General features: G+C 37.8%; 1 protein-coding gene across 1 annotated transcript; it reads right to left on the reverse strand.

The window, feature by feature from the left end:
* Positions 1 to 12,352: 12,352 nt before the first annotated feature.
* Positions 12,353 to 13,223, reverse strand: LOC141904388 (BMP-binding endothelial regulator protein-like). The gene is made up of 2 exons (XM_074792972.1): positions 12,880 to 13,223; positions 12,353 to 12,661 (listed from the first exon to the last, which is right to left on the reverse strand). Exons 1-2 carry the CDS (start codon positions 13,221 to 13,223, stop codon positions 12,370 to 12,372), a joined length of 636 nt encoding a protein of 211 aa, XP_074649073.1. The 3' UTR covers positions 12,353 to 12,369.
* Positions 13,224 to 14,180: the final 957 nt, after the last annotated feature.

Below are 14,180 nucleotides of genomic sequence, written 5' to 3' on the forward strand. Positions count from 1 at the left end.
ATGACCTTTGGCTGAATTTATTATGGGATTTCTCCCGCATATTTATCTTATACGGATGTTGTGTATCTTCACGCCTTATCCAGTTTGTTACCTATTACTTCGGATTATCTGGAAAACATCGAATGATTTGATTATCATTACCTATGATTGGAGAAGGGTCGTATAAACTTACTCGAAACCGAAATCGCGAAGCCCCGGGAAATTTGTGATGGTCGTTCCTATTGAAAATCGGCTGCTGGGATTCATTTTAGTTTGACAGTTCGTAACACATCTAAAAACAAAAACGATTACCAAAATTTACGCAAAGGTTTTGCAGAAATTACCGAAAATGTGTCTTGAAGTTTTTTTTGAGAAACGTCATCGATTCCGTATAGTTTACATGTGTGGTATCGAGGCCGTTTTTAGTTACTCGGAGTATGGATTTTTTTTCAAAAAAGTGGGAGAACGAAGGGAGAAAATAAAAATGAGCTATTTTGGACGTTTTAAAACGGAAGGGAACGGAAAATCGTATTTAAAACAAAATTATTGTTTGAGTATTTTCCACATAAAACCTCGGACGGACTGCATAAAATAAGCAAAAAGTTGTAATGAATTTGAATCAAATGTCGGAAGAAATAAATTTTTTCAAATCACGAGATCTAGAAATTAAGATGAATATAACTTAACGTAGATATATAATTACAGAACAACAAATAGGATAAATTAAAGTATAATGAATTAGGAACAAAAGAAATCATGAATACGATGAATTAGTAACTTGTGAAAGTTACTAGATTTAAAATCGAGGCTGATATGATGAAGCAATTATTTTGTTATTGAAAAAAAAATTTAAAAACACCCCTTGTAATTAAAAAGGTTTAAAGCCTATAAATGTTAGATTTAGCCGCGTACGCTTGGGGATCTACGGCGGACAAGGTAGACGTCCTACGAAGGGGACTTAACTGTATTCGTACTACAAAGATAACACTTACATCATTTTGATGTCAGGTGGGTCACCGTTAACCACTGATACTGACTGCTCAAAATACGCTGCTCTCAGGCCGCCCCAAAACGGGTCATATTTCAGTACCATGAGTTTCAACGTTAAGTTGAAAGCTTCGTTCCAGTTAGCGGTATTATTGGGGTGATAAATTAGTAGTTTGCATAGAGGGAGGGAAGCCAGAGTTCAGGGCAGTGGCTGAAGTTAGTAAACAAACTACGTAGATGCTTACGTCGCACACAAGACACTGAATAGAAGATAGGTGAAAGTGACGTGAGTATCTGCGTAGGGTTGCTGGTTATAGCGGCAGCCTTGAGCTCTGGTATGGCTAGGAAGTAAACAAGTAATAAACTCGTGACGTATAACATATGTAGAAGTATACGTCACGAGTAACATGAAATAAGATAAAAAGGGAGGGTCAGCACAGTAAGGGGGAGAGAGATGCTAGAGTGGCGGAGAAGCCTAAAAATACGAGCTGTAGGAAGGAATAAGAATTGTGCGGGAAAATAAAGAAAGAACGTAGACCCACGAGAAGAGTTGTTATTATTCCGGAGTCAGAGGGATATCACTTATCGGATTAATCGGAGCCAACAACGACAACACGAGGGGAGAACGCAACGTGGCCCCCACAACAATTGGTTGAGAAACTCAACCCCACAACATTGTTGGAGAACCGAAAGCAACCCCACAACATTGGTGGAGAACAGTGGTGTATCCTGCACCTCTCGCTGCCAAGCGATCGTGTATATTTGGTGAGTGAACAGGGGTGAAGTAAAAGTGTAAGATGAACGTTACATTCCGTAACCGTTATAATTACATGAAATACGGGCCGCTACCGCGGGTTAAGTTGAAATATTGCGGATAACTCGATCTGTGTATAAAAATCATTCCCGTCAGGATTTAATAGCTGTTTGTTTGTCTTATTCGAGAAATATGTAATCTTCATATCGTCAGATTCAGTTGAAATGAATTATAGAGCTTCCAGTGCGGAAAGAAGTTGTTTCTTTCCATATTTAAATTAATTGAATTATCCGATTTGGTGTGGCGTTTTCGTAAGATCGTGTTTTGGACACTACGTTTTACATCAAAGCAAATTGAATTTACGACTCCGAATTTAGATTCGTGTGAATTAACGGACATAATGGCGTTCGGAAACGAAGCGATTCTGCGATCGTAACGCGATAAATGAAATACAGTGGGGTATTAGAGGCATTATACAAACGCATTTCATCATCGGACAGTTCATAGATCTGCTACGGGAAATCGACCTTGGAGACGTTCAACGGACTACGATTGCGGCTTATAGTAATTGTAAATAATATGATATGTATTTCTGCATGTTTTGATTGCTTTTGTAGAATGATACTCAGCGTTTTTAAGTTGCTTGTGTGCTGGGTTATTGTATCTACGTAGATATAAATATGCACTACGTAAATCTTTTATAGTTTGCTAAAATTGCTGGATGGTATTTCGCGAAAGAATGATTTATTAGTCTAGGTGAGCCACTCGGTTATCAGTGTAACGATAGTTGAAAGCGCTCACTGCCTGTATATACCTAACAAATAACTGTGGTGTTTATGTGGTTTTAAGAAATATAATGAGTATCGCGAGTTAGTATAGAATATGTTTATTGTGCAAAGGTTAGATTGGGCGCTCAGTGGTGAATCTTACCGGAGGGGGTTTGAATAGAGTAGTTTATATGAGATGAATTAAGGTGGACCAGGGACCTGGATGAAGAGTAAGGGATTCTCTAGGGATGGTCCGGAATAAAACGGGGGATTATAGCCCGAAGGATTAATTCTGAAGATCCTTTGAAACAGTATAATGTTTAGTGGCTAGCCTCTGGGAAAGATTGGATATATATGTTGGACATTATTAGGGTCGAATATCAAGAAATACCAAATGGGTGATTCGTCGGCCGGTTCCCTATTTATCCATAGATTTTATTTACTCCGGTAAGGCGTGACATGGGGGATGATACGGAAATGAGAAATGTCACGATACAGCTATTTGTTAGGTATGCTGAAATGGCCATTCAGGGGATTGGTTTTTTAGAAGTAAAGGGTTGCTCATTGCGTAATACAATAAGTATGATAAGTATTATTCGGTAGATTGGGTATCTTAACTGAATGGTCGTAGATTGCAGGGATGTGTGAGCGCTATGTTTTTTTTTTCCGAACTTTCAGTCCGTCTTGACCGGTTTATATACAGGATGATGCGTCGGCCGTTTTACATGTGGGGTTATATCCCCTGATTTGCGGGAAGGAATTAGAACAATTCGAATATCAGATGTGGGTGGTTTGGAAGACCATAGGCCCAGGAGTTAAAGTTAATTTTTGAGAATCGGCTGTTTGAATGGCACTGAATGAGTAGTGTCCAGAGGAATTTTCCCTAACTTTTGGGTGATGCATCTTAATGAGTTTTGTGGTCACTTTATGACATCCTTCCATAAATATATGGCGGCCTGTCTGTCTATTTCAACGGTTCCAAGCCGCAAATAGCAGTTCATGTTATCCCTGCCTAGACTACGGATAAATGTGCTTTCTGAGGAAATGGGTGGGGACTAGCAGCTGACATCCCAATAATGCGAATGTACGCATGCGGTATATTCATTTTTGGTATGTTTTGGCTTACCTTTATGTTACGTACACATAGAAAAATTATTATGAAATTGTTTGTGAATTCATTGTTGAGCATGTATGTTGCCAACGTGTGCTGGGCACATAATAATCAACTAAATGATGTATCTGGCATCTGTATTAATTTACGTCGTTGATTGGGGTCGGGACAGGTTTGACAAATCATCTGATATCGGTTAAGGTAACGGCTGATAGTTTGGACAGTGGCAAATTGACGTGTTTGCAATGGTAATTTTAAAGACAAATTAGGCTGCACACACTGATTATTTTTTTTGGTAAAGATAACGAGAACGAGAAGAGTCAGAAAGTTGAAGTGGTTGGTCATATATTGTTAAATTATTAGACTACATAAATGTGGATATAGAGAAATGGGTGATTGTCTATGAAAGCTATTTGGGAAGTTGTGTTTGATATGATTTTTTTGCATGACTACAATTGTATAGGCTTGTTCTCATTAAATGTAAGATCAATATACATATGTACATGCCTCATGATTGTTATATATTACTGATGAAAAGAGTCTCATATTTGATATTTGTAGATGATTGCTTTCCCTTAGATAAAGTTCGTGTGTTAAGTTTATAAGTATCTAGAAATTTTTTTTTGCTTACCGTAAAATTCTATGGGGTCCATGTAGGTCTCGTTGATGAATCAGATGAACTGATGATGAGTGGGGTGTGTTGCTTAGTTTAGGTAGAAGTTATGCGGGATGGGATAATAGGGGAAAGGGTCAGAAATTGTGATTTATGGCTACTTTACAGGTGTTGTAAATTGATGTACGGAATGGTGGTTGTGTATCATTAGTCTTGATGTTCTGAAGGTTTTGTGTAATTTTCATTACCCTGCGGCTGGCTTTAAGTTGTAAGAGATGTTGCTTATAAATGATGTTCTGAAGCCTGTGCACTTTTGAAAAGATTTTTTTTTTTGGGAAACTACAATAGGGTCTTGTGAATTTTTGGCGATTGGGGACCAATCGTCTGGGGAGGAGGATAGTATTGGGGTGATAAATTAGTAGTTTGCATAGAGGGAGGGAAGCCAGAGTTCAGGGCAGTGGCTGAAGTTAGTAAACAACCTACGTAGATGCTTACGTCGCACACAAGACACTGAATAGAAGATAGGTGAAAGTGACGTGAGTATCTGCGTAGGGTTGCTGGTTATAGCGGCAGCCTTGAGCTCTGGTATGGCTAGGAAGTAAACAAGTATAATAAACTCGTGACGTATAACATATGTAGAAGTATACGTCACGAGTAACATGAAATAAGATAGAAAGGGAGGGTCAGCACAGTAAGGGAGAGAGAGATGCTAGAGTGGCGGAGAAGCCTAAAAATACGAGCTGTAGGAAGGAATAAGAATTGTGCGGGAAAATAAAGAAAGAACGTAGACCCACGAGAAGAGTTGTTATTATTCCGGAGTCAGAGGGATATCACTTATCGGATTAATCGGAACCAACAACGACAACACGAGGGGAGAACGCAACGTGGCCCCCACAACAATTGGTTGAGAAACTCAACCCCACAACATTGTTGGAGAACCGAAAGCAACCCCACAACAAAACCAATCTCTATTTCTATGATCTGATTACAGTTTTACGGAGACAACATGAAATTGATCAGTTTTTTGGTGGTTTTTCTGGCCGTTTTCTGGGTTTCAACCGATGCCATTGATGAAATTACATGTCGCAAGGTAAATATCTGTCTATAAAGAGAAAACGCTGTAATCGTCAAAAAGCGTTTTTTCAATCATATCACGTGTGTTAATCCATCGCAGCTACACTCACTATAACCTCTTAATATTCTTATAATCTCAGTATTGTATTTAAAGGGCTTTCCGGGAAATAGCATTTTCAATTATGTGTTTGGTTTCATCGACAGGTATCATCTCTTGCTGTCGAACATTACGGCAAGGCCATATCGGGACCACTGAGCAAATTAGATTGCGAAACTATCGTCAACAGCAAGATCTTGGACGATCTAAAGTTAAAAGGTTCACAACTACCTAGCGTTTTGGCGAAAGTATTTCAGTCAAAACAAGGCAAATCGCTGATTATCGATTACGTAAGAAAAAATGCCAAAGATCTAAGAAACAATTTGAAATCTCTGAAAAATGCATTGAAAAAAAATAAAGAAAACTAGAAAAAGTATTTAGAAATGATGGATAATTTTACCTGCATCGCATTATACTAGAAGATGTATGTTCTAATTATTCTATACGATTCAAATTTGTATCAGTGCTTGAAAATGCAAATAAATAATTCTTTTGGCATTAGAAATGAATTTAGTGATGTATTGATTTCATTGACGATTCGCAGTTTACAGTTCTCCAGAAAGGGGTGTGCGGATATTACTTACAAGAACCCGGGAACCTCTTAGCAGGTGATACTTACGAGCTTCCAGTTGTTTCAGACGGTGTCCAATACATAGAACAAGTTTATATTGCCGTAACGCCATCTGGCATGTAATAAGAAGAGTTTTTCGTCCCAGCAGCTAGTAACACTGTAACCCTAGTGGTTCTTAAGAGACGACCAATGCCTTTTTATAGGTTGTTATGGCTCACAACCTGACAGAGTTACCAGAGCTGAGTCCATGCATGTGTCTCGACAGCCAACGCCAGATGTGGTTTAGATCTAGGGACCTCTTGGTTCCCAGTCCTCCACTCAAACAACTGCACGAGACCCCAATCTCAACGATAACAAGTAATTCGGTTCAAAACAAATTAAACAGTTTAGAAGCGCCAGAAAAAAGATATAAGTTTTAACTTGACATGTTCAGTAAGAGAGCTGATACCTGTAGGTGTGACCGATGTGTGGGCGTGTCTTCCAGCTGTCGCTAACAGCTGTGTCTGGCTGTACGGCAACGAACACCATTTTTTACATTCTTGTTCGCTGAGATATTTCTGACAGACGAGTGAATTAAACCTGAAGGCGTCCGGCCGGTATTAAATACTGTGACAGTGGTTTCTCTCTTGAGACGAGGTTTAACTGAGCCCGACTGTAAATCAACTGTTATAAAATCTCCCACAAAGCAATGCAAACGGGAAATAAGTCTGAAAATCGAATTACCTATAAACAATATCGATATCAACTCGCAAAACACTCAAATATGAAAGTCTTTTCCTAGTTTCATCTTTCACGTCTAACATCGAAGCCATATCGAACGGGAGATTATTGTTCTGTCGCGTGCAATAGACATGCGCAATGGAACATACCGTAAACGGTTCGAATCCAATCTTTTGAGGATTCCGCGGAAGTTTCCAATCCCGAATATAGACTTCCTAAAACAACTCATTTCCAAAAATAAGGTTCACAACTACCTAGCGTTTTGTCGTAAGTCTTCAAGTCAAAACAAGGCAAATCTCTGATTTTCGATTACGTACGAAAAAATGCCAAAGATCTAAGAAACAATTTGAAATCTCTGAAAAATGCATTGAAAAAACTAGAAAACTAGATATGTATAAAGAAATGATGGATAATTTGAACAGCATCGCATTATACTAGAAGATGTATTTTCTAATTCTGTAGGTTTCGCGTTTCCTTGTTCTATACGATTCAAATTTATGTCAATGCTTGAAAATGCAAATAAATAATTCTTTTGGCATTAGAAATGAATTTAGTGATGTATTGATTTCATTGACGATTTGCAGTTTACAGTTCCCCCAAAAGGGGTGTGCGGATATTACTTACAAGTACCCGGGAACCTCTTAGCAGGTGATACTTACGAGCTTCCAGTTGTTTCAGACGGTGTCCAATACATAGGACAATAGGACAAGTTTCTATTGCCGTAACGCCACCTAGCGTGTAATAAGAAGAGTTTTGGATCCCAGCAGCAAGTAACAGTGTAACCCTGTGGTTCTTAAGAGACGACCAAGGCCTTTTTATAGGTTGTTATGGCTCACAACCTGACAGAGTTACCAGAGCTTAGTCCATGCATGTGTCTGGACAGCCAGATGTGGTTTCGATCTAGGGACCTCTTGGTTCCCAGTCCTCCACTCAAACAACTGCACGAGACCCCAATCTCAACGATAACAAGTAATTCGGTTCATCTGCGTTAGAAAACTAATTAAACAGTTTAGAAACGCCAGAAAAAAGATTTGTTTCAACTTGACATGTTCAATAAGAGAGCTGATACCTGTAGGTGTGACCGATGTGTGGGCGTGTCTTCCGGCTGTCACTGACAGCTGCGTCTGGCTGTCCGGCAACGAACGCCATTTTTCACATTCCTGTTCGCCGAGATATTTCTTACAGACGAGTGAATTAAACCTGAAGGCGTACGGTATTAAATACTGCGACAGTGGTTTCTCTTTTGAGACGAGGTTTAACTGAGCCCGACTGTAAATCAACTGTTATAAAAACTCCCACAAAGCAATGCGAACGGGAAATAAGTCTGAAATTGTTTATTTTTTGTTTATTCATAATAGGGGCCGGGGACAACTGGGCCTCAGTCAAACTGTGAATACCAGTCGTATCAACTGATTCTCATCAAGCTGTAAAATCGTCTTGAAAGTGAAAATTTTCAGTTTTTTGACAAGCCGCCATCATTAGTCTCCACCGACCTTGACCTAGTAGAGGTGTGTCGCAAATACAAATTAACTATATACCATTTATATATGAGCTGATCAATTCAACATGGAATTTTGATCTTGAAAATCTTTAAAAGTTTGAAAATTGCCGTGAAAATAGCTTAACCCGCGTATGCAGAAAATCGACGGTCGACCACTTGCACGCTTTGCACTGATCAACCCGTGGCCACGCGCGTTTCTATGAAGATAGTTTTACGATTGCAGTATAAACAAAATCCTCAGATGAAACTCTATCTTAAGTGAAAAATTCTAAATTGTATCTCAGAAAGTTTAAAAGTTACAGCCAATAACACAGAATTACCAATTTTTTTTGAGGCGCCTTCCTAAAAGTGACGCGCATCTTTTTTTGTATCGGATTGTTGCAGCCGAGAAAAATGAAATAAATAATAAGAAAAAAACATTGTCAACTTTCTTACGATTCAAAAGTTTAGATTTTGTGCCTAAGAAGGGATGGACGACAATTAATCGCACTAAAGGTTTTAGTTTTGAACATGTTAAAATCTGCGCGACAATGTGAGACACGCTGAAAATGGCACCTGGTAACTGGAAACTTTCCTATTGTAATTAAATATTCGATGAATGACACGAGTTTAACATTTGGTTTCTACAAATCGAGTTTCACGATTCAAATCTCTCAAAATTCACGTTCGGGGGCTTTTTGCTTATGTTTTATTTTGCCATTTATCAATTCAAATGTAATTCTTCTAAGTCAAGAGTGTATGAATTTTTCTGAAAAATGAATATAATTGATAAACTTATGACACGTTGTCTTTCTCGTAGGACTACGCGCTGTTCTAGTCAGGTTCTCTTCTCTAGACATCCCCTTGGACACCATGTTCCCGTCTCGACCCATTACATCTGTCCCTACTTTCTAGGGCAGCTCCTTGGACACCATTCCCGTCTCGACCTTTCACGTATCTACTGGTAGACGGAATCCATTTATTTTTGGAAATTTTTGGAAAAGACGCTTCAATGTAATGTCTCGATATTTGGGTTATATATGTATCTATTCAGACTCCGGCCACCTCATTGTCTTTAAATAACCTATTTTGTTATTTTTCATTTGTACATATTGATGGTGACAAATAAACTACTATACTATACTATCTACCCAAGACACATCTTCAGCCCAAAAACCGGCCTTGGTAGAATCAAGATGGCCTACTGGCACAGCCATTGTTGTACGCCAAAATCAGCACTTTTCACACATTTTTGAAGTTTTTGAGGAAAATTTTCGTTTTTGCTCTATGATGTTCGTTTTGCGCCCGTTGTAGATATGACATGTTCTATAATTGTGTTGAGTTTCGATGTCATTGGGTTTTGCATATGATCACCAGGGGGCGTTGAATAGTAGAATGCTTAGCATTTCCATATTATATTGGTACTTAGGCATATTTTTTATCACATTATCGATTACAAAATCGTAGCTGCTGACATGTTCCATGATTGTGAGTTTCAAGGTCATTGGTTTTTGTATATGGTCACCAGGGGGCGTTGAATATTGACTGAATTGTTATGATTGTTGATCATCTGAACATAGGATTGAATAAACTCAAGGTGTATTCAATTGCTGCTCGATTAACATTTATTTATTCATGTTTTTAAATGTTTTAGCATATTTCATTATTCTAACCACTGCATTGAGCTGTGAAGCCTCGGTTGTAACCAATAGAACAGTGTTTCTTGATTCCTTTCCAGAGTTTCTTGAACCATCCTCGTTTCATCAGTTGAACGGTTCGTCTGGCCTCCATCAACTGCAGCGGATCGTGTCCAGCAGTCTCAGCGTCTCGGAGAGCTCGTTCTATTTGATCACCAGTAACGGCGACCACCAGTAAAAAACACAACACAAAAACTGCCGACAATTTCATTTTACCGATTCGTCTGTAATCAATGAATTACAGATTATTATCATTAAAAAAATACAGTAAACCCCCGATATACCGCCAATCCCGTCTGAAGCCGGGTTTACTGCCGAGAACGGAACAGATAATTTGTCTCGAAACTGGTCAAAATCAACCTCTGAAATTACGCTATACTCGCCAAAAATCGAAATGACCGATATGGGCGCGGAGTTGATCAGGGGTTGACTCATTTGCACTGATATTAGCTCACTGAATGATGAGGTCAACAAGTCATTAGTTACCAATATACATGTAATGTATTCCCTCTTGTAGAATAGAATCGGCCATTCTTCAGAATGGTCTTAAATATGTTAACAACTACACTTTCGATTCTATGATAGGTAGATGTAGTCAAACAAACTGGCCAATCTTTCTATTTTCTATAATTTGACTAAGGATTGAATGCTACACTTTCAACAAAAATACAGTAAAACTAAAAACAAAGAACATATATCTACTTACGGAATCTTTCACTCTGTGACAAGTCGAAAAGCTTTCGCGATGAGAGTTGAATGTTTCGATTTTAATCTCTGTTTATATATACCAGACTTAATTCCTTTTTGATAGAGGAGCTTTCGGAGACAAAATACCGCATAGAAATAACTTAATCCCTTACTGAAAGCAGTCGTTTGTTATAGACTTAGAATCCCATAAACATGTGTCAATCGAACTGTTGATATTCATCAAAGTATTGTCTCTCAGAATACAAGTCATCCTAGCTGCTTTTGAATATCAAATCTAATTTAATGAATCGACCTGAAGATACTGAAATCCTTTAAGCACCAGAGTGTTTCGTTTATTGTAGTTTTGTGAAGTAAACGAATTGTTTTTGCAGGTGTTAGAAGCTAATTGATATTCGTTGTATCCCATTTTTTTCAGAATAGTCTATAGATAAATTGATGGGACTTAAATTAGCTCAATTCTATCTCTCACATTTTGTTTCGTTCTAAATCTGTTTATAGTGGCTACCTCCTTTTCACGTGAGTCCAGATATTTTTGGAAGTTTTTAAGATGGCTTCAGACGGATTGTCTTGATATCAGCAGGTTTATAAACCCCCCAATCAGAATCAAGTTTTGTTTTTGAATGTTTACGGCTGATTCAATATTCGGCAGAATATATCCCGCGAGGACAACTGGTGGCCCCGGTATGTACTATAATAGCTATACACGACCCTCGCAAGTTGTGGGCGCCCTGTAACGACCGGCGACCCCTGACAAAATGAAATATACAATATCAAATATGCATCCCTGTAATAAAACCCCTGCTCATCGATGAGAATTGTTTGGTTAAACAGGCATACACAGCAGGAGATCGAACTTGAACATTATTTTCATGATTTGATTTCTAAAGTTTTTAGGGGCAAAGGCTGGTAAAATGCATTCAGAAATACAGTGGAACCTCGTTATTTCGAACTCGGTTGACAACAAAAATATGAAGAATTCCGTTCCAAGTAAGAAAATGTTATCGATTTCATACTAGTTATAACTATCGGTTATAACGAACATATTTTCTGGTCCCGTGAAGTTCGCTGTGTTCCACTTATATTTTGATTTGCCTTTCAAAAGAAAAAACTAGTTAAAATTTCTACAATTCCCTTTTTGCGACCGCGCCCGGGGATGTTCGAGTATCACCACCCTACTCAAGACACGATGCTGATATTGCGCATAAGTGAAGTTTGACGACAAATTGTTTATAAATGATATCAAATGTTTTATTTCAAACAAATGTTATAAAAAACATACGATTATTTAAATTATCCTGAAAAAAACCAGATATTTAAGTAACAAATCAATAGAATTTAAATTCATTATAAGAGCACAGTATATAATAGTTGTAACATTACAAACGTCAAGACGTTGAATTTGAGTTAAAGAATTATATAAAAATACAAAAATTTACAAAAACATACTAATTACAACCTGCAAAACAAAGTCGCAATATGATAACAAAATCGTACAGTGTATATATACATATGTAAAGCAATGTTAGAGATAAAGGCATTGAAAACAATGCCACAAAAATATAGAAATATTCTACATTTTCTACGAAATGACTATAAATCCTGAAATGGCAAAAACTCTGAAATAAAAATTTTAATTAATAACAAAATCATCAACAGCAGCAGCAGCAGCAACAGAAAAAAGAACACCGAGAATCAATTTTTCCACTAGACACAAACATTTTTTTCACTCAATCATTCTGAATTTTTTTACTAATCTTAAAGTCAACATTCTTTTAGAACAGGTTTTAACATTATGTAGGATCTCGCCCGTTCTAATCCGATATGGCGTTCTCGAACTCATCACCAATTACAACACCTCCCAATGATCGTAACAACAACGGCATTTTTCCTCTTCTTTTCTGTTTGTTTTGTTTCTTCAAGTTCTTCTTCTTCTTTGAAGAGTTAGAGTCGTGTTGTTTCTGCCGAATAGAATGGTCACATTGAGATTGTTTAGGTAGTTTGAGTTGTATGTTGTGCTCGGCGCATTCTTTCACGTAAAACTTCACGATGGCGCATTCGCAGTTTTTACCCGAAGGACATTCGCAAACGTTATCAGTGCAAGCCCTGAAAATAAAATAGATAACAAATCAGATCAGTATCAAACTAGTTTTCATTTTATGAGTTTCGTAACTTGTTTCTATGAGATATGGACTGTTCCTTATTCGGTACCAGCCAACTGAGGAAACTGGTTAATTCGGTCGTGAATTTTACAAATTCTTTTTTCGTTAACCACCTTTTCCCCAACGCGTAATAGGTTCTTTGCTAAAGAAGTTGATATTTACCTGAGGAATGGTTGGACGGGGACTTTCTTGTGGCATCTTTTGAACGCCGGACTCTTTAAGACAGCACATTTCTGATGAGCGCGAACTCGCTGATCCACAGTTTTACACGACGACTTTCTACTATTAAACGGTTCGTCGCAGTTACATTTACCACCGACTCGCCACGACTTGGCAAAAACCTCCGAGTCTGAGACAATTTCCTGCTTGATTTTCATTTTACTATCGTCTTTTACGACTTGATTGAAATTACCGCAAAGACCGCCTAATTTATTCTGCTTACTCGCAGTTACGTAAACATTGATATCGCCTTGTTTACTCCAGGTTAATCTGAATCCGTTTATCATATTCACGACCACTGTCGCGTTTTTGACGACTTCGATAGTAAAGTTTTCATGTTTGAACGGAACAGCGATTTTACTACGATTCACTCTGATATCCAGATCTCGATGAAGCCCGATAGATAACGAAGATACGATGATTGTAACGAGTTTAGTTCTGACAGTCGGATACGGATGATACTCATTCTTGACGCGGATGTTAATCCGACGATCTGCGACGTCTTTAAGTAAAGTGTAGCGACAAGTTCCGCCGAATTTGTAATTGAACCCGTCAAACGAAGCGTACGATAGATAATCCTTGTTCGAGTTAGTAACTGAACAGATACTATGAGCCGCGACACATAGAGGGCAACATTCTCCTTCAGACCGATAGAGAATAGATTTCTGAAAAAATGAAAAGATGTAATGTATTGTATATAAGTTTCATGATTTCAGTAAAATATGAAATGATTTAAATGCCAACGAAAGACCCTCCAAGAATGGATGACGGGCAGCAACAAAACATATCAAACTAAAATAAACCCCCACATTTAGAATAAAAACAGCCCGAAAGTATCCCTGCAAACAAGTATTAGGATATGGTCGAAACATCGAGTAGGTATTCACTCAAGAAATGATAGAACAATAATTATTGGTTTTTTCAATCAATAATGATCTTAATATTAATTCCTCAATTGTACCAGAGTTTCAGACATGAAAACTAAGATATTTACCTGTGAACATTTAGGAGTTGAACCACACGTTATTTCTTGGCAGGTGACTTTTCCATCTTTACAACTACAATCAGTACAGGATCCATCCTTCCAGATCTGATCAATCTATAAATAGAATACTACTGAGTTCAAGGTTGGAATAAAGGACAGATTAGCATTAAAGATAAAGATTTAATTAAAATTTAAAAAGACAGTTTCTTCCTCTTTTATGAAAAAATATACTACAATGTACAGGGATATTTCATCTATG

Source organism: Tubulanus polymorphus, chromosome 4 (genome assembly GCF_964204645.1).
Source record: "Tubulanus polymorphus chromosome 4, tnTubPoly1.2, whole genome shotgun sequence".
NCBI lineage: Eukaryota > Metazoa > Nemertea > Palaeonemertea > Tubulaniformes > Tubulanidae > Tubulanus > Tubulanus polymorphus.